Source organism: Nanorana parkeri, unplaced genomic scaffold (genome assembly GCF_000935625.1).
Source record: "Nanorana parkeri isolate BGI_ZX_2015 unplaced genomic scaffold, ASM93562v1 scaffold185, whole genome shotgun sequence".
Lineage (NCBI taxonomy): Eukaryota > Metazoa > Chordata > Amphibia > Anura > Dicroglossidae > Nanorana > Nanorana parkeri.
In genome coordinates, this window is record NW_017306453.1 from 1016812 (window position 1) to 1038966 (window position 22155).

At 36.9% G+C, this 22155-nt stretch overlaps 1 protein-coding gene across 2 annotated transcripts in view; it reads right to left on the bottom strand.

The window, feature by feature from the left end:
* GALNTL6 (polypeptide N-acetylgalactosaminyltransferase-like 6) overlaps positions 1–22155 on the bottom strand; it is a 996922-nt gene that overhangs the window by 645619 nt on the left and 329148 nt on the right. For both annotated transcript variants that reach the window (XM_018555137.1, XM_018555136.1), the window contains one exon: positions 16604–16742. In XM_018555137.1, coding sequence (XP_018410639.1) covers positions 16604–16742 — 139 coding nt within the window. The remainder of the gene's footprint in view (positions 1–16603; positions 16743–22155) is intronic.

A 22155-nucleotide genomic window follows, 5' to 3' on the forward strand; every position in this document is an offset into this window, starting at 1 on the left:
AAAACAAATGGACTGTTTGATCAACGAATAGAAATCGTTTGTTTTTATACTTCTTTTAATGCATTTGTATAAATAAAAATTTATTTTTAATTATTTAAATTTGTTTGTGAAGGTCTATATGTATGTGAGAAAACTGACCCCATTTTGTAAAACCAATGCCCCAAGGTACATGCGAAGAGGCAAGTTGAGTCTTTTAAAGATTGAATTTTTTGCAAGTTTTTAAAAAATGAAAAAAGTGAACATTTATATTTTTTATGTAAAGTTGTCACTTTAATAAGATATTTATCAGACACAACATGGAAATACTTAGAATTACACCGCAAAACACATTCTGCTACTCCTCCCAAGTATGGGGATACCACATGTGTTAAACCTTTATGCAGCCTAACCACATAGATGGGCCCAAAATCCAAGGAGCACCTATATGCTTTGTGGCAGCAGGCAGATGGGGGTGTCAGTGTTCAATTGTGTTAAGGAAGTTATTCCTCTAGGGGGAAGTGCTGAGAGCGCTGGAAGCTTGGAGGTAACAAGCCCAGCTGAAGCTAGCTGGCTTGTTAGGGCCTCTACAAGAAGTCACAGCCTCCTAAGAGAACAGCCCCACCCCAGAACCAGACTGTGTGTCTGGTGGACTGGGGAGCAGACCGCCTGTGTGGAAATCTGCCTGTGTGGCAAACAAGCAGCCTGTGTGACAATCCACCTGTGTGGCAAAAGAGCAGCTTGTGTGGCAATCTGCATGTGTAGCAAGAGGACGAGGGACAAGCCTGTGTGGCTAGCATTTTGAATACAGCCTGTGTGGCCAGTCATTTTGTTAAAGGACCTACCTGAAGTCGGTGAGATGGGGAAATGTTTTTTTTTTATTAAGAAAACTGTACTTTGTGTTTAGAAAACTCATAAATTGAAAAATGTCCACACAGGTGTCACAGGGAACACCTGTGTGGACATTTTTTCAATATATGAGTAAATAAAAGTGGTCAAAGAAGCCCTTAAAAAGTGAAAAGCGAGTGGTGGTGTCCTTAACCACTTCCGGGCTGGCCGTAGTAAAAAAACAGCCGGCCCGGAGCTCTCTAGATCTGAGCGAGCGTCTTTAGACGTCCGCTCAGATACGCCCCCTCGCTGGGCGCGCGCGAGCGGGAAACGGTCAAAATTTAAAAACAGGCAGCGATGCCTGTTACCATACTAGTGATCCGCCGTCTGTAGAGCCGGCAGATCGCGTGTATGGGTTGCCGATCGGTCCCACCCCTTCCGCGCCCCCCCTGCCGTTGTCCCGCTGATCACGGGCTCCGCTGTACCCGGTGCGAGCCCGGGATCAGCAGGTCACCTGTGTCACAAGGGATCAGAGGGAGCTCGGTACACGAGCTCCCTCCGGTCCCCTCTCCTCTGCAAGAATGCGGAAGTGTTGTATAATACATCACTTCCGGATTCTTGTGTCACTCTCCAGCTTCAGTAGCTGGAAAGATGTTTATAGTAATTAATGAAACATTGTAGACAATTCATTAATTTGTATTATTTACACATTGATCTATGCACCTGTTTTTTTCCAAGAGATGCTTATAGTTATGTTCAACATTTAGATACACATAATCATCAGGGGTCGAGTTGTATGTTATATATATAACCACTATTTGGGTCTAGCACCGTGAGGCTTTTAGCGCTACACTGTTGATCGATTAAGGAATGTGACCAGCCCACCTGAGAGTGACCTGCAGAGCCCACCATAGACTCTCTATGGTGGGCTCTGCAGGTCACACTCAGGTGGGCTGCATGGGATCTCAAGTGGGCTCTGCAAGGGGCATAACTAGAAGTCACAGGGCCCCATACACACTTTTGCTATGGGGCCCTGTGGTTTCTAATTATGCCCCTGGTTCTGACATCAGTGCCTTGTTGTTTTTGTCTGTAGACTTGATTATTACATCATACTACAAAGATTACAGAAACTATAGAGAGTTTGAGTTATGGTCAACCAATAGAATTACTGGTATTCTAGTTTGGAGATAGATGTTTTCCTTCATAACATCAGAGATTAGCAGTATGCACTTTCAGAAGATTCCAACTTAACATAACTTATACAATGACAGGGCCAGTTAAGTATGGTTAATTGCAATGGCATATTAAGACTGCATAGGCACTAGAACAAGCATTACAAATGGATCCTTTGATTCATATAATTACACCCACCTATTTTAAGACTATTTTATATTCTATTACAAAATGTTGCATTAATACATGTTTCTATGCTCATATCAATTAACTTCTGAAAATCTCTGAAAAATTGCAGCAATATTGTTACATTAAGGGAAAGGATGTCTATCCTCTAAGTAACTGCATTCCTTTCATGCACAAGGCAATTGACTTTCCACTTTCTAAAAACAAGAGCTTACCTATTTCAACCTGCCTTTTAATATATGTCCATTATACTCAAAATGTAGAAATTTTGTTTTGGTAGAAGGAAAACCAAATGCCTTTGACATTTCTGGAAAAGTTAAGGCACTAACTGAACCTTTGCTCTTGCCAGTTATTTATGAATATTTACATATGTATGAAAGCACCTTAGTAGTTGTTGTTTAAATCAAATTAATCATTAAACCTGTACTGAGAGAAATTGCTGCCATTGCTAAACCCTTTCTAAAACTCTTTGTTGGCTAACTGTCTCTGACTTTAATATTTTGAATCACTGACCTGAAACAAACATTAAATAACAAAAATCAAAGTAAAGACACAATCTTGCTTTGCATACTTGTTGTGAGTCAGGGATGTAGAATATATTGAAGATAATGGATCAACATGATAGCCAGACAACTAGACTTTTTTATGAAAGCAATATTAATAATGGAAGCCACCATATTTTCTTTTAATAGATTATAACATTATCCTACAAAAACTGATATTGGTGAAGAGTGATGCACATAGTGATGTATATTGTATTGTCTTGTTGTTGTTATAATTATATGTTTTTGTAAAGCAATAACATTTATTTTTTTGACTTAACATTTGTAAACTAAAGCTTTTCTTGTATCAGTGTACATTTTGAAGGGAAAGCATTACATTATGTATCTTTTCAGCTGATATAAGAATGTCAGCAAATTCAGCATGGAATTGTATTATAACAGTGCTTAAACAGTCAGCCATTCTTATTTTATCATATTGTACAACTCTTGTATCTTTTTGTGTTTTGGATGAGTTACAAAAGGCATGAGCCACTGTTTAAAATGCTGTAAATATATCTTCACATTACTCAGGGAGATTACAGAAGAACGGCGCTGAAATCTGTCTGACTAAAAAAATTATGCAACATTACTCTTTCTTAAGATCTGTAGACATTGTAAAGCTTGTTTTTTCTTCTGTCAACGCTATACAGCCCTTCTGTTTGTGTTTTTATAAATTAATTGATTGGTCAAATGGAAACTTCAAAATCCCACACGCCAGTACTCCGTAAGGTCTTAGACAATGATAATTTTATTCATACCTATTCAGAAGGGGAAATATAAATGCAGAACTCCTATAAATAGTTCTGTGGAAAATAATAATTGTTACTATATGAATTGTTCTAGGTTAGTTATTAACAGTATGCCACATTCTAACACCCATTAAAATGAGCTTAGATAGAGAGAAGGGAGGGGAGAAGAACGGTGTTAAATGGAGAGTGCCACACCCCTGGTTTATATTGCAAGAAAAGGGGTATTTTGGAGATTGGGGTTTTTTAGGCACTCGAAACAATAATTCATATAAAAATTGTAGCTTTTATTAAATACATGATTAAAAGAGAGCTCATATTATAAAAGAGAAAAAAGCAACTCAAAAGGAACACCTACAACCTCCACCAGAATCCTGAATTATAGCTAATTATGATTACATAAATATATTAGTAGATTCATACGGAGAAATTCAATTGTAGGTCGCACCACCTACAGTGTGGTTGACACTATCCAATTGACTAAACAGCTAATGGGTTCATTTGTTGTGTCTTCCGTGTGATCAAAATGGGACAAAAGATGGAGTTATTGTTAGATGTTTAGGACCAACCATTTCATCGAGGATGAATTAGGTATGGCCCGTTGGAACTCATAATTTGTCATTAGGGTTGTTCAAAAATTGTACTATCCAACATTAATTAGTTCTCTTAGCCGAGTCAATTGACACTATCAACCATTTACAGTCATTAGTGCGTTACATCGTATTGAATCTCATACATGATCTCAGAAAAAATTTAATTTCACAACTTTTGATTCAGGAGATTGGAACTGGTGGAGTATAACGACAACGCGTTTCGCGTGTCACCACGCTTCCTCAGGTCTAGAGGTGTTCTGGATTTAAAGAAAACAATCATATAAGTCAATTAGAAGATAACAATGTACTACAATGTCCAAAGTATGTTATCTTCTCTATTGTGTGTCTTTAACTACTTCTATCATCTTCAATTGGATATGAACTAGTTGACTTATATGATTGTTATGAATGAATAGTATGAATCTACTAATATATTTATGTAATCATAATTAGCTATAATTCAGGATTCTGGTGGAGGTTGTAGGTGTTCCTTTTGAGTTGCTTTTTTCTCTTTTATAATATGAGCTCTCTTTTAATCATGTATTTAATAAAAGCTACAATTTTTATATGAATTATTGTTTCGAGTGCCTAAAAAACCCCAATCTCCAAAATACCCCTTTTCTTGCAACCCATTAAAATTAGGTGAAAAGTGCCAGATTTTATTAACAATTTAGTTTAATGGTCATGTTAGCATAAGCATAGCGGTCTTTGTTCTGTTTCAAATGTTGCATTGTGCAATGACATGCCTTCTTGGATCTCAACATGTCTGGACAGTATGGCAACTTGCTGACTCTGCAAAATTACCAGACAGGTAAGTTTTTTTGGACTGTAGGAAGAAAATTACTTTCCTAAGCCCAATCATTTTCTTAATTATAATTAACTTAAAGCATGAGAAAACAGGGAGGGTTTAGCTAGGAACTGTACCAACTAGAATTAATCAGGAGAGGGAACAAAGGAACATACAAAGCACACAATAAAATAATTGCTGTGTTGCCACATTGCCACTAGGTGGCAAAATATCAATACCAATACACTGCAGTACAATAAACACACAATATGTGAGACACAATACTCCCCACCTAAAATCTTTTAATTTTACCATAAAATATTACATAAAATAAGTTTTAGACATACATTTTAGACATGTCTTCTTTACTTGTAAAACATAATTAGAAGATAAACTGTGCAAAACTATATTTATGAGTAAATATCGAAAACAAACCTACCTTCAAGTCAGAGATGCCACAATATGTCAGACCTGAGCTGACTCAAATTATAATCCAAAGCATAAGTAGAACAGGTTCATGATTGTCCAGTTGAGTCTTTGATGTCCTGAACTTAACATGAAAAGTTGACAAAAGATATTACCCATTTCTCCAAAAGTGGGGAAGCTTGCAAAGTCCCATTTGGGGGGAAGTAGAACAGTCTCTCAAACTGATTGAAGAAACCTCTTGACAAATATAAGAGACTCTGTTTGCAGCTTGTGAAGAAAATAATATTCCTGAGCAAAGAATAATGTTAATAATGCTCATAAGTTTCTTAGGCCTTTTGTCGTTAGCAGGTTTCTTGGTGTGATGCTTTTGCTGTCAGCTGTATCAGCTTGGGGAATCTGTAGCTAAGTTGCAGCTGGGGTCAAGACTCTGTTGCAGGAATGTAAAATAAAAGTCTTTAGAGTTCTCATCAAGATTTTCGAAGAAGAAGGACACTACTGTTTTGCAGTTGTCAGATGTAGTTTCATCAGTGACATAACTAGCATGAGGTTGCAGCTGGTCCTTTGTGAACAACTCTCTAGCATCTACTGAAGTAGATAGTCATTTAGAGTCACTTGTTCATGAACTGATAAACAATAGCATTGTTGTGCGGAATCTCAGTATTAGTAAATTCCAGATCATCTGAAGAAGATGAACACTTGCCACTGTCAGTGACAGTCTGCAGTGTTATCTTACCAGGAAGATTTTGTGCATAAAAGTTTTATTGAAGCCCACTGATGTTTGAGGATTGAGCGTTTGATTAATTAACCTGCTAGGTCAGTCTATTAAGCATAAGTACACCTTGTGTACTTTCAGCATGTCTCTTCTCAGCAGAAGCATAATTTTGGAATCATTGTGCCTTCCTCATTATCATTAGGCAATTGATTGCACTTGATGAGTTTAGGAAGGGGGATCTTCTCAGTTCCTTCTAAAGGCACAATTTTGAAATTATAAGAACAAGTTGATTTGCCTGAAATTTGCATTGAGCCAGCACAGTTATTCAATGTATAGGACAAAACATTCCCCTAAACAAGTGAAAAGTTGTGAAGTGAATTACATTTTTGGATGTCTAAGTGAGCATTTGTTTTAACTGCTTTCTTAGGTTGTCCTTGGGGAAACACCTTGAGAAGACATATGTTTTGAATGAGTTTTTCTCCAAAGTCCTTCACGCTGTAGCTCACTACTTTTTTTTTTAAAACAACAAATACTAAAAAAACAAATGTACAACCAGACAAGGGGAAATGGAATACAAATAGCCAATACTAGCAGAACTTAGCAGGAAGCATATGATCATATGATTACAATCCATGCAGAAATAAATATATTGGCACATTCAATCATGAAATCAGAGGGGACTAAAGTGAGTGTAGCACAGTAAAATAACAGACCAACAATCATAGAAACTGATGAACATGAATTGTAACAACTAATGTGTTACTCCACCCAGATGGCATTATTCAAACAGGGGGAGGGAGTACCAATAATATTGATTTTAATCTGAGCCACCTATAGGGTGAGAGCAAAAAGAAATCCGACAGGACCACAGTAAATTTTATTTATTTTTAATTAGTTTTGATATTTAAAACTAGGGATGCACCGTTACTTTTCAAGTACCAGTGCCAATACTTGGCATTTTCATGAGAACTAACAGGGTTGCAGGGGTTGCAGCTGGGACCTAGGTCTAGTGCTCCACCACTGTCCTGAAATCATTAGTCGATATTGTTTTAGAAAAACTGTCACATGACAATAAACAAAAATGTATCAGTACTTGTACTAGTAAGTACTTGGGCAACTATCAGTACTTGTACTTGCAAAACTGGTATCGGCACATCACTTTATGTATATTTATAAAAACAAAATGATACATTAAAAACAGAGATGTAACAATCCCTGGAGCTCCGTATGCTCTTTACAAATGACATCTGCCTCCTAACTTTTGAATGTTTCTCTAGTCTAGTCTTGGAGCTCAAAGTATCTGTACTTGTACTTGTACCAAGTATGGTACTTGGTATCGGTGCATCCCTATTTGAAACATTCATACTCAATAAAGTGACCTACTTAAAAAATCCATGCTGCCAGTGTGGGGGGAGTGTTGGATACCCATATACAAACCACCAGCCAATGTAGTATGTATATCTAAAGAAAAGGAGTCAATGCAACCCAGAATACATGCAAGGGAAGCGTTGGCAATTGAGGAACAAAACATTTTTTTCAAAGTCAACACTATCTCGGTCCAATATTGTATCAGTCTATGACATTTTCATAACAGATGCAATAGGGGTCCTTGATGAAATCCCCATTTGACACAGGAGGAATCCTTCCTAAAATCTTTTTTTCTAAATGGGAACTCAGGTGTGCAGTAAATCCTATGTAGGATAAATAATTGTTTGATCCTGTGCAAGGCATATAGTGAAACTTGTATTATGTCACTTAGAATTTCTTCCCATATAGGACCCAGGTCACATTCCTATCCTTTCCTGCAATGTAGGGGTGAATGCCTATATAGCATTCTTGCAGGGATTTGTTCTGAAACCCAATGTATTTCTTGAGAGGAAGTTGCTTCTTATAATTTGGACATTACAATTGGCATTTTCTATCTTCTTACCCTGGTCACCTTTCCCAGTGCTTGAGCCAGGACTGGGTAGAAAATTTGACTTTCTCACAGATACAGAAAGCCTACAGTCTCTAAATTTATTGTGAGTATATTTGTCCTCATGGAAATTGGACCCTGGGTGCTGGGTTCATTGTATAATATTTTTGTTTTCTGCACTCTTACTTATGAAATTATTGAACCAATTGTAGTGTTCTCAGGTGTCATCAAACCTTGTGAGGCCAATGTTTGTGAGTTCACAGCATACCATGTATTTGGCAAAGCCTGACATGTCTGAGCAGGGTTGCTTATTGAAAGATGGAGTAGCAAGGGCATTTAAACCAGAAACAGGTTTACAGTTTATTAATATGGCAGGATGAGAATCTGAAGTAATGTTGCTATCAGGAGGTAGATTACTAACCTAATGATTGTGGCATTGATTCAGCCTAAATGCTGACACCTGAACTGATAGTCTGGTACTCTATAGTCTGCAACTCAGATGGCCTAGCATAGCCCGAGATCTCCTCTTGATGGGTGGAAAGACCAACAGGTCTTTCACATACATGATTAGTCATAGAAGTCTTTGGAGGCTTATGCTCTGAAGCAATGTCAGTGTCATGAGGAGCATCAGAAGTAACTGAGAATCCACTGCTGTTGCTTATGACATAGTCCTTTGTGCCCTCTGTGAGATCTTCTGGATACTGTAATTGTTCTGTAACAATGAAACTGTCTAATTCACTTGCAGCAATGCCCTGTTCCAAACCCTTAACCATGTTTCTGCTGTAGCCTCATCGCGTTTCCTTTGCAGGGCTTCCATTTCTGGTTTCTTGTGGCTAGTTAGTGCTTGGATGTCATAGGTTTCGGCTTCCATCTCTGCTTCCTTGCTGGTACCTTTTACTTTCTTGCCAGAAGCTAATATTCTGTTGAGATATTCTGTTCCCTACCCATAACCTAGCCTCTAAAGCTGCCCACACACCTTACAATTTATCTGCAGATTTTCTGTGGTCAGATGGAAAAAGTACAACAGATTGGCCCAGGTGGAGATTACTCCATCCACACAGTTAAGTGTAGATGGAGTAATCTCCACCTGGGCCAATCTGTTGTACTTTTTCCATCTGACCACAGAAAATCTGCAGATAAATTGTAAGGTGTGTGAACAGCTTAAGAGCGTATTTCTTTGTTGAAAGTAGTAAAGGTGTTAAGTTCTTAAATAGACTCCTCTGAGTTTAATACTTGATACAAGAGAGGAATATTTTTAAGGTCTCATATAGCTTTTAGTTTTAGATTTCTAGGTTTGCTAATGTGCTGCTTGGTTGCTTAGCATCATTACATATTTCATTGGCAGCAGTTTTACATTGAATAGTCCTATTTCACAGATTAGACAAATTATCACTCATTTCCACCCTGTGTGTTTTATCATTCTCTTTAGGTTTCAAGGATGACTCAAGTGTGTGCTTGAATCTAACAGATATCTCTGCCTCAGTGCAAACAATCCACTGCTCCAATTCCCAGGCCACATTAAGCAATAATAATACCATGGGGTGCAGGCAAAACAGGCACGCCTACACCTCCAACGTATGAATTCTTCTTACAAACAAGCTGCATGTCCATGGATCTTAATAAGTTAAAGCAACGTTTTATTAATATAACAAATACATACTGTGAAACATAATTCCCATGTGTATAACACTTGGTGTTATACACATGGGAATTTTGTTTCACAGTATGCATTAATATTAATAAAATGTTGCTTTTACTTATGAAGATCCATGGCAGTGTGGCTTGTTTGTAATAAGATATCTCTGCCTGTTGAAAATCATCTTCATCTTGATGAAAATAAGGTTGCACACTGTCTAGCAGTGTAGTGATTGTACATATCTTTGTTGAGACATGTTTGTTTTTTTGTGCGCAGTATGGCTATATCTGTGTGCAGACAGGTTATGCAGAAAGCGGGTGTTTGTGCAGGGAATAAATTATATACAGTCTATCACAGCAATGCAATTCCAGCAGCAGAGATATTTCTAGAAACATCAGTTAATGCAGTTCCATAAGCAAACTAAACTGATGAAGCATGAGAAGACAGATATGGTCTAGCTAGGACTGTACTAACTAGAACTAAACAGGAAGGAGAACAAGTGAGCATACCAAAGCACAGAATAAACAAGTTGCTGTGGCACCATATTGCCACTAGGTGTCAGTGGACACTACCACATCAATAACAAATACAATGCAATACAATACACATGCCTTTTTAGTGTAAAGTCCCCCTAGTTTCTGGTCTCCTGGGTATTAAGTGCATGCGTGCCTAATAGTACCAGAGTTTGGGAGGCATAGGACTGTCCATACATGTATGAAAGTACAATGTGGCTGTTCTGGAATTATTGAGAAAATTCAATCTACATGGGGATCAATAAAATGACCTATGCACATGACAAATATGTCAGCTGGATAAAGATACTACTAACTCACATGTGCTAGATGTACGTGATACTCGGACCATGCCCAGCCTTTAATAAAATATCACTTAGTGTAAGGAGAAGGAAAACCTAACGTAACATTCCTAGAAGACAAAACGCCATTTGGTGTTATTACAGGTTCCCCCTGGCAAAGCACCCTCCCTATGTCGAGGGCATGAGGCCTGGTATGGTGCAGGAGGGGGCCACACACTCTTCCCCCCCCCTTTCATGCTCTACAAGGCTGCTGCTCGGATAAAGGGTCTAGTAAGTGATTTAGTGGGGACCCTATGCTTTTTTTGTTTTTCGGGGGTGGGGCCCCCCTTAAAATTCTCTCCAGACTTAAAGGGCCTGGTATGAATTGCCAGAAGGAACCACGTGCTGTTTTTTTTATTGTGTCTGAGGACTGTCAAAAGCTGTTAAAACTGTTCTGGATTCTGTAACAGTTCTCTGCTACTTTGTTGACATTCGGGGGAGGCAGGGAACTGTCACACAATAACGCATAGCTCTCTGCTCCTTTGTTCTGTTCAAAATTACATTCTGTAAAAATTTTGGATGCATCCGATTTTCGTTATCAAATACATTCGGATTAGTTTTGATTTGCTATTTCTGTCGTTCGGAATTACAGGTGCACCAAAATGTCCAAATATGCAGTAATTCATACAAATGTTAATTCAGAATGAAATGAATTGCACATGTCTAGCAGCTACAACTTAGAAGAAAATCCTACCCTCTGCCTGCCCCCTACCAGCAGTTGCAGGGTGTGACCCCTGCCTGCTCGGGGTAACCAGTGGTCTCTCTGCAGAGCCTGACACACCCCCAGCTGAGATCACTGCTTCCACACAGAGAGCAAGGGTCCCACTTTGGAGCATGCTGGCAGCAGGCAAGCTTTTCTACTCAGACTGTGGCTACTATTTAAAGAAAACAAACTGTAAGACACCTTTTATTTTTATACACCTAGAATGTATATAGCTAATTTGAACTGAACGCTCAGCTGGGCTTTAATGTTTTAATTGCATTTTATGTGGGAATGTGTTGTATAGTAAAAAGGTCATTATGTTTCCATAGCCTAATTGGTATAAGAAATATACATTGAATCAGAAGCAAGGTGGTAAATACAGATGAGTAGAAATAATGGCTTGGTATTCACAGTGAGATGAACAAATGCACATTTGTAGCAAAGAAAAGCTAATGAAAAAATGATCTCCTATTGGTTTGGAACAGGCTCTCAATGGTTTGCACTTTTTAAGTTCAAATGCATATGGTATTCAAGCTGCCTTCCTTCCCAACAAAGTAGATGCAGTCGTTTCAAGCAGGAGTGAATACAGTTAAACTGAATAGTGAGGCTGTGTGATCCATCTCCTTTGACACTGACAGCTTTACTTCACAATAGGATCTGTACATTTCGATGTCTGTGACTAGTTATCTGAATTCATAAATACTGCCAGTAGAAGGCTTTGTGAACAGCATTTACTGATGGCCCACTACATTGTGATTGACTGGGTCTTTTTTTGTACTCTATAAAGCTCAGGTTGGAAGCAGCACAAATATAAATGCAGAATACTTAAAATCGTATCTGCCTCTAATAAAGGCATAACATGCTAAGAAAGGAAACAATAGCTTTATGTTTTTCTTCACATTTTCTTGAGAAAATAGTTTTCATGCCTAATGACAATTTGAAGGCTGACCTTTCCTGTGCTGCAGTGTGATATTTAGGTGATGCCAGCTTGTCATACATCTAGTGGCAATTGCATGACAAAGACAAGCTGCAAACAAAGTAATAGCAATAGCAATTAAAATAATAATAGTTGCCAAGTGCAAATGTAAATTTAGTATATGTTATGTCTCATAGCTAAAATCGAAAGATGTTCTTATTAATTAAAGAACATATTATTTTACTGTTTTTACATTTATGTAAACACAAACATTTTGAAGTTTATATTTTCTTATTTTCTTGCATGAGTTTTTTTCCTTAATACAAACACTATGGGTAGCTATAAAAGAATGATAAAAGCTGCTGACAATTTTGAAGAGGGGGCACCCAGAGGTGTCTGCACATACCTGCTTCATCTTTCTGTATCCTCCAATTCACCAGAAAGGCTGGGTGATCTGATCAGGAAAAGCTTCAGAACTTGCTCATATTGCATAAGCCTGCCCACTTCCCCCACTACCTTCCACATATTCCTAGTCCTTAGTGATGCAGCACATAATAGTAATTGACCAATATGAATGTGCCAGGGTGGGTCTTAGCAACAGGTTTTGCCTAATCAGAACAGCCAAGCATTCAAGCAAAGCAGAGGACATGGGAAGCAGCTTTCAACATTCATAGACCCTACTGGCAATCAAATCTAAATTCAACAACAGAACTTTAGTATATTTCTACTTACCAATGTTTAGATATGGTGGTTGTGCTAGTTTTATTTTTTCAGGCTAAGAATCTTTTCAGCAAGTACAGAAAATACCTGTTGCTCTTGCCAAGAATCCATGTGTGACATTCATAGCTGCCCCCATACAATGGACACATAAGTGTAGCCACAAAGGGATAGAAATGGTGTAATTTAAACAATTGCCATATGTGAATAAAGGAGGAAACAACTAGATAGAAAAGCGAATGAACACAGATACCATTTTATAGGTTTAGATACACTTTAAAGTGGCATAGTCTTAGAAATATTTTTACTCCAGAGTGTATTCAAATAATTTTGTAACTACCACAATGTTACTTTATCAAAATCATTAGGAAAGGGATCATGACAAATATTTAGATAAAAAAAGTAAAGCATGTGAGTTTTATATTTATAAATTAGATATATACAATAATTTTGTCTCTGTGGAAGTAGTGCTCTGTTCCAGTCCTTAAAGGTCACCAAATGTGCTTGTTTATCAGTTCAGTTCTCTTCATTAGATCAGTGAACGTTTTGAAGTACACTGTGTGGATAATATAGTATGTAATTTTTTTCTCTTGATCTGCTTTGCATCACACAAAATGCAATGAATCACAAATCTCACTATGCATTTTTTTATTGAAAATCAGAGAATTAAAATGTTCCTAGCTGTACTAGCATTAGTTCTTTTTAATGTCTCCCACTCCTTGATTTACCATTGGCACTAGAGTTGCCACCTGTCCCGAATTCACCTGGATAGTCTGGGTTTTGAGTCCTGTATGTGCTGTGTGTGGGTTTCAGCTGGCCTGACACCAGGAAACAGCACATACAGGACTTAAAACCGAAACTGTCCAGGTGACTCTGGGACAGGTGGCAACCCTAATTGGCACCACAACCAATAATGGCTGGCTGATTTGCAGTGCTTCCCTCCTTTTCATTGCAGACCTCGTCTAAAATAAGCTTACCGCAAAAAAACAGCAAAAAAAGTTTAAATAAAAACTTTTTACTATGACGTAACCCGGGTGGAAGACACTCATTATTTTTCCAGAATCACTACACAACAATAACATGCTTGCAATTGATTTATTGGGACATGATGATAATCTAATATTATTGGTATCATTGTTAATAAGATAGTGAAATAAGATAGTAAGTGGTCTGATCTATTTGGTATGTAATGGGCATCTAACTTTTGGACATTCATAAGCAATGGGAACATTGTTAAAAAACATATGGATTTATTTGGTGAATGAGCACTTGCACTATATATATATTATACACATTTTTTTTACATAACACAACTATCACTTTTATTAGGATATGTTACTTCTTGGGGCCATTATAGGTATGAAGTTGGATCCTAGCATCTATTTTATGCACTCACACCTGGCTGCATCCCAATGTTATATTATACGATTGATACTTGTTTATAGATATCCTGAGGCAGAGATTGCGCTTCTCATATTTGATCGCCGTCGGTTCTCTCTCCATCCTCTCTGTTGTCCTTGACTGTTCCTGGGGATGGCCCCCCCCCGACTGTGCGGATCCACTCACCACTAATGTCCCGCTCATGGTATTTATGTATGTATTTAATTGGTTAAATTTTGTTACTGGTTTGTCAATTATGTTTGAAATATTAATATACTGATTGGCATATTCATGTGAATCCTAAAGGTTACCTCCGACTTCCTGATGAAGTGAAATGCATAGAAGGCTGGACGCAGTACAGACTTGCAGTATATCTTACTTTGATTATGACTATTTATATAACATTATTATAATGTAATTGATAAAATAAGTTCATTGTATTTATTATGCATGTATCATGCACGTGTACAGAGTCCAGGGAGGTTTTATGCTGTTTGATCATGGATACTAGCGGGTATATTTTTATCATGTGGATCATGTAATCTTTTAATAAATAAATGTTATTTTACTATGTAATTTTGTTATTACTATGTTGTATTATCCCTAATTGCATTTTTTGACACCTTAAAAGCCCCATCTATCTCTTTTTTTTGCTGTTTACCTATATTAGGGGTGCGGTGTCCTTGTTCATGTAGTGATTCAAAACTTTTACTATAAAATAAGCTTACCATCACATTGCAAATGCTGGGATTTTCCATGCATATTCTCTTTCTCCTCAACTCTAACTTGCTGAAATTTGTAGGTAAACATCAAGTCAGTATCAGATTCTACTTACAACAGAAAAAAAAACATGACTAGAGCCCAGTAAAGAGGAACAGTGCTTGGAAGGGATGTAGAAAAAGTAGAAAAAATGGTGGCATTATTTGTTGTATATTTGTTGTATATGGTAGATCTATATGGAAGCATTTGAATTTGAAACATCACCCCATTAATAGATGTGTAAGTGTAGCCTTATACATGTTGCAGAAGGCAATGTTCTAATTAGCATAAGAAAACATTTCCCCCCCCAAAAAAAATATACACTAATTCCTGACCCTAAAAAAATTCCCAAAGCTGTTCCTTCTTTATCACATTTTCTTTTTCTTACTAGAAATCTGTTTTGCAATTCTGTTCATCTGAGCTACTGCAGATGTAATAGTTTTTCATTCTTAATATACAGTATGTTCTGTGAAATAGAAGGTTTTTTGCACAGGAAGAACCATCATAAAAACAGTAATGCACAAAGCCATGAGCGTTCTTTCCTTCAACGATGCAGTAACTGTTCTTTCTCTAGTAGTAGAGAAATTTAGTGTTAGGAGACTGTGTTTGAATTTGTCTGACACTGAAAGAATATTTTTTTCAGTGCAGTCAAAAAGAAGAGAATCTGACTTGATGACCAACAGCTGCAAAAAATAACATATGTGCACTGAGGCCAGTATTTTACTTTATCATGTAAAACAAACTTTTGATGTCTTTCAGATCTTATGGTGTTTAAAACACTCAAGGTAAGCAGGAAGTTATCCCTAATGCACTGTCCCATAATTAATCTGTTCTTATTACTTGTAATCCTACCTCATTTATATGCCTAAACCTTAGCTCTCTGTAACTAATAGTCCCCACGCCTGTCCCCGATTTAGCATGATATCACCCGTGAAGCTGTACATCTACTTGTCAAAGCAATGAATTAGCAATAGCAAATGGTGATGTTAGTGACTGTATGAAAAGAATGGCTTATAAAGACTATCAGGACTATTCACAAAAGGGTGAAGAGTTTGGAGAAGGCAGGAGAAGTAAACAATCTAGGACAGCATAGCTGAACTGGAAAGTGAGCTGAATTGGAGAATTTTTCTAAATCGGCTAGTTTGGCCTAGATTGTTCACTTCTCCTGCCTTCTCCAAACTCTTCACCCTTTTATGACTAACCCTGTATAACTAGTAGAGGGAAGGCAACAAGCTGTTTGGTCATAGTTTTTTCAAACAATTGCACATGACATGATCTTATGTTTTTAGTTGATCACAAATGGTCGTGCTTTACACCAATCTAGCTGTGAATCTTGTAGTGGATCAACATACATTTGCACAAAATTAGGAAAATAATTAATAATTTTGAATATTGGTATATTACATCAGCTTACATAGAAAAAAAGCATCCATCAATGAGCAATTTCAATTATCTGTTTTATTGGATTGTGAAGTGACCCTCAAATAACTGATTTAATCAGTTTTAGGCGGACATTTTATGTAATGAAACAATATGTTAGACTTAAAATTTTAAATGATATAGGTCTCGTTAAAATGCTCACATTCATATAGCGTTACAAAGCTCCTGTCTGCCAGCCACTGCATCAGTGAAATTAAATAATGGCACAGCACAATTTATGACTGAAATTATTAAATTAATATTGAGTGTTTTACTATATATATATATATATATATATATATATATAAGGATTATGTGTTTGAAAAATTTTCTTACTTAGGATGTCGTATGTCAGGCAAGGATCTCTCCAAGGCGATATTGTTGCTAACATATATATTAAAACCATTTTCTCTATAAGCCGTGTCATCTTGGTCCAGTTCACTGACAGGATATGGCTTCCCATGTTCACCTTTGCCTGGAAGGGAAAATGAAAAATTATCAATTTCCTATGGGAAATAATAGCACAAGCCAGATTATCCCATTTATCCAATTTGTATGCAATGCAAGTGTTTTTTCTCTACATTAGTATGTTAAAACTATTTAAATGAAATGCATCCACATCTTTGGCGTTTGACATATAATTTCATAAATGCCCTTGGGACTTGCAGTTAAAGTAGTTTTTATGTTTGCAAAACAATTCACCCATCAACTTGGTAAGCCATATGATACATACATCAAAGAATCATATGGAATTAACTATGCAGTGTGATATTTCTTTAACTTAAAATACAATACTATACAATTAATAAAGTCATGATATCCAAGAAACATTTAAACTGTACAAAAGCTGGTTAATCCACATATTTTGTTTGTTTGTATAATACACTGCAGCCAGATTCAGAGCACAAATGCATTGCCCTGGACTTGTCAGTGTAGTTTCAACAATTTCTTGTTCGACCGGAGTGTATCTCTGAAATTGTATTCCCTATGTAAATTATTTACCTTTACTGCCTTCAGTTTCTGTTTCAAATTGGCTCTTACCAATTTGTCTGGTGCGGAGTGGTAATACAGGCACTGGTAACCATGATGTGTCCATTCACCACTGCCCATTTCCCATTTTGTAAATGTAATTAGATGAGGGGTTACCGCTGGCTGCACTATTCTATCTCACAGGGGCTGCTGCAACAAAGACACAGCCATTCACTATTTCTCTGAAAAGGCTCTCAATAGAGGAAACTGTGACTTATTTTAAATAGAAACCATGGAATTTGCAGGTGATAAACACATTTCACAGCATATCTTGGCATCACAAAAACAATAATATAGTGTAGGAAACAGATTGGTATTTAGCTAGATCAGGTAGCTGCTTTAGATGCCATTATGACCTTAAGAATACATGGGTCTGTAGGGTATAATGACCGGACAGTGGAAACTTGCAGGACATATATAGATCAACTGCTCCCTTAAATATTTAAATCATGTAAATCTACCATACAGCAAGACATTTCGCTTCAATCTTATCTGTTTCTTAAGTCATAGAAATATTTTTTTAGATTGCTCATAATGTCACATAATTTCTGGTGCTCAATTTAAATTAAATTTAAAAAAAACCTACCCAAAATATTGGTGCAAGTTCATATAACAAATGCTATAAAAGAGGCAAGAAAGTATAGCCAGACAGGTTATGGTGACGGGGAGACAACAGGAATAAATGCATGCTCTATGAAGTCCATGCAAAGTACAGCAGAGTCTTGTTAATGTGACACTAATCTCACTAATCACTAATCTCAGGAGTTAAATCTTAGAAATGCATTCTAGTAACTATTAACAAAAATGTACTTGTGTATCACTCAGATACTGTAGATCCTCAAATCAGTTCTACATTTATGCTGACATTGCCTTTTTTTCTGAAAGGTGGCTATGTTTGTTCCCCATGGTCCCTGTGTGTGTTGAAAAGTAGCCACCACTTCAAACTCACTCCCATGGTGGATTATAATCTCACGTTTAGTTAGCTAATTTGTATTGAAGGTATAGTCTATCTTTCATTTGCACTTTGGATAATATTTTTCTATCTACTCTATATTATACAAGTTGGATAATATCATTACATACTATGAGTAAGCGGGTCACCTTCCTTTCACTGACCTTTGGGACTTGAGGAAGCTTTTTATAAGGCATTGTATTAGACTAGCTTTGACTGAGCAAGCAGAGATTGTATGAAAAGATATCCCATAATAATTAAAATTAATGCTAGTTATTCATGTTCCAGTTTCTTTTGCTATACGTTTTCAGAAGGAATTATTCTGTTAAAGACTTCAAAATGCTAAAAAGCTGGTTTCTCTGTGTTAAATTGGCTGTGTCGTGTAGTTTTGAGCTATGCAGTGGTAAGCCTGCCAAGTTCAATCTCCCTTACAGACCATAAAATTTAGCTTATTTTGTGAAAGTGAAATAGGATAAGGCAAACATCTTCTCCTTGCAAATTGTACTCATAAGATCTTCTGAGTATTTATTGGAAGTTGCTGCCCTGCTGCTGTTTTCCCTAAATATATTCATATCTTGTGACCAAATGTGAATTTTATGCCCAGCTGAAAGTGTCCATTTTTATTGTAAAAAATAAAGACTGAAGGAAACTTACTTGGCTGTGGCCATAAGTATGTCAGATGTATACAGGGGTAACTTGATGCCCACATAAAGTGACTGGACATAATAAAGATTTCCTTCAGATAAAAGTTACATTCTTTCAACTTACTCACCAGCTGTTCAGTGATTTATAGTGTGTGGTTCATTCATTTCTGAAGGATATCTTAGGGCTATATGAAGTCTGAGCTATTGCCTTAAATAAGCTGTTCTCAATTGGGCAGATTGTTAAAGTTCAACTCTGGGCTATTTTTGTTTTAATTTTCCCTCAGTAGGTGTTAAATGAACCTTCATTCTGGAACTGTTCCCCACAGCAATCACTTTTCAGATGTGCCTTCAGAAGTGAAGTAGATGTTCTTGGATTAAATGATGCCCTAAAGACATACTATGAGTGCAGGACATCACAGACCTTCCTATTTCTGATGGTAACAGAGGAGGTAATACAGTACACATAATTCCATAATTGCACAACAGTAACTCTCACTAATAATTCTCAGTAGATTTAAAGATATCTTGCTCTAAGGAGCTGGAAGATATGTTTTTCTCTAGCACTAGCTTTGCTTTCTAAGTTTAAATCATTACTAAGAGCTTTCTGTACCACACTTAGTTGAAAACGTGTGCACCAAGCATATATTCAACACCATACTTCACAGATTCCTAAAAATTGAACCAGGAAGTTGTTTGCTACAACAGACATCCTAAATTTAATGGAAATCATTATTTCTGTTTTCATTGGGTGGCATGAACAATATCCGTGATAAAGATATGATCTGGAACAGTGCTACCAATTTGATTTGGTCCTATTGTTGAGAGCCACGCATATAGTATTGTACTGCTCTTGTGGTACCCTTGCATTTAAATAAAACTAGTTCTGACATCCTGCCTCTGACCTGCTTCGATTCTAAGTTTGCTAAACATTATACTAGGTGTTTAAACATTTTAAATAGTTGTATCCCCAGTATTAAAGTGTAATCACTGCTTGTTTGCCAGTGTTTGAATTTTACCTGTGCTTAGAAAAAATGGTGATCATGGCATATCTACTCCTTGTGCTCTAAACAACACTACACATGTCCACCGTGATAGGTGGGAAGCTATGAAAAGCAGCTGCAGTGGCCAGCAAATCGAAAGTGCAAACACACAGGCACCATTTCCGCTATCTTTGCAATCCTACAAGAGACTAATTTCTTCAAATTATATTAGATTGTTCAATGCATGACTCGATTATATTGCAAGAAATCATTGCAAACTATTACTATTAGCGAATCCTATTAGCCTCAAATGGCCATCTAACTTTGTGAGCTGATTGACTTGCTTGACTTGTAAGTCCCCACAGTAAAGAAACACTACTATATCATATTCTATATATGGTCAAGGGAGCTCCAGATACCTCATTAAGTTCCACTTTTAATAAGGAATATAGTATCTCTTAGTGGCAATATTAAATTAACATTAAATATACTGTTACACAGTTTTATAAATTCTAACTATAAGTATCACAAACATGTTCAGGAAATGCATTTGAGTGCAATGCTGGTTGTAATTTATGATCAGAAAAGAGAGCCTCCAATGCAGTGTTTTGTTACAGTTAATTACCACAGTAAATACCAATGCAAGGGACTTTTATTAGGAGCCACGAGGCACCACTGACCAGGGACTTTTAACTGGGCCATACATGTAAAACTCCCTCTGTCAATGTAAATGGGCCTTTAATAACAGGGCATAAAAGGGTACCGCTAAGTACCAAAGCAATGTTCCTATTATCAAAAGTAAAGTATAAAAGACAAAAGCAACAAAGCAATGTTCCTATTATCAAACGTAAAGTATAAAAGACAAAAGCAACAAAGCGCCCCCTTGTGTGAAATATTCTTTTATTGGAATAATAAAAACAGTTATAAATACTCACAATTATAAAATTTCAGTCACGCTTGTCAATAAGAGACCACAAGATCAGTGTCTGAGGATAGTTCCGCTCCGACTGCGTATAAAAAGCTGCCTCCGGTCACATCACCATACAATCGTGCCACCGGCTGCTTTTAGGCTGGATTTGTGCGTTTCAGGGGCATACCCCCTTCCTCAGAATCACAGGTGATTCAGATATGCACAGATATTTCAGACAGCTTTGGTAAAAGTGGTGTTTTTGAAAAAAAAAAAAGCCTCAAGGGGAATGGATCAAAAGGACTTAAAGAGAACCAATTCAGATATTCAGGACATGACAGAGAAAATAAAACATTTTATTGCAGATGTTAGGGTTAGTTTTAAATGTCTGTAAATCAACACAAGTGCCATTAGTAAATAGCTGGGAAAGATACTTAATACCCCCTTTACCTACTAAATAGTGTCTGGGTGATCATATAATTTTGACAAGTTTGGGTTCAACTACCAGAGTCATATTTCAATGTTTAGTTTTAGCTGAATGGGCAGCGCTAATATCCCAACCCAATCTACAGATATGCCAATCAAATGAGTGAGGTGTTTAAACTAAAGCTGCTGCAATATAGATCCTTGGGGTCTCATAGATGAATATACAAAAAAACAGTGCTAATTAAACTAAAGCTAATAACAAATGAATACAAATGATCACATAATTATTTACAATTAATATATTCACATTTGTTCATATAATTATTTGCTGTCACGTATAATTTCTTTAGCAATGTGAGTGTATACACAATTTTATTTAGCGTTATACACTTGTATAGGAACAACACTGAATGAATATTTATGTATTTTGATCACACATAGTCACGTTTAAGTTGATAATCTGACACTTTTTTGTATACATACACTTCTATTAATTTGTTATTTGCTTTAGTTTAATTAGCGCTGTGTATTTATGTATATTCATATTTCAATGTTTGTTGGGCTCTGTACCAGACTCTGTGTATTTATGTATATTCATATTTCAATGTTTGTTGGGCTCTGTACCAGGCCAGGACTGTCAATTGGAGAAGGCTTAGATTCTGTAATTGTTCTAATGAGCCAGCAGTAGTGGCCTCTGTATCTCTGGCTGCATTGTAAGCAGAGCAGGTTAGCCATTCATTAATTAGCTAGGAAACCAGGAAATAAAAATAGACATCTGGAAACGTTAAACCCCCCATCTACCTGATTTATGCACCTCTAGACGTGCAGTCCAAATGAAGGTGAAGACTGCAGAATTGATTTGTTGGCACAATTGTTTAGGGAGCAATACAGAAGCAACCTGTGACAAACTAGGAGCACAGAGAGAGAGAGAGAGAGAGAGAGAGAGAGAG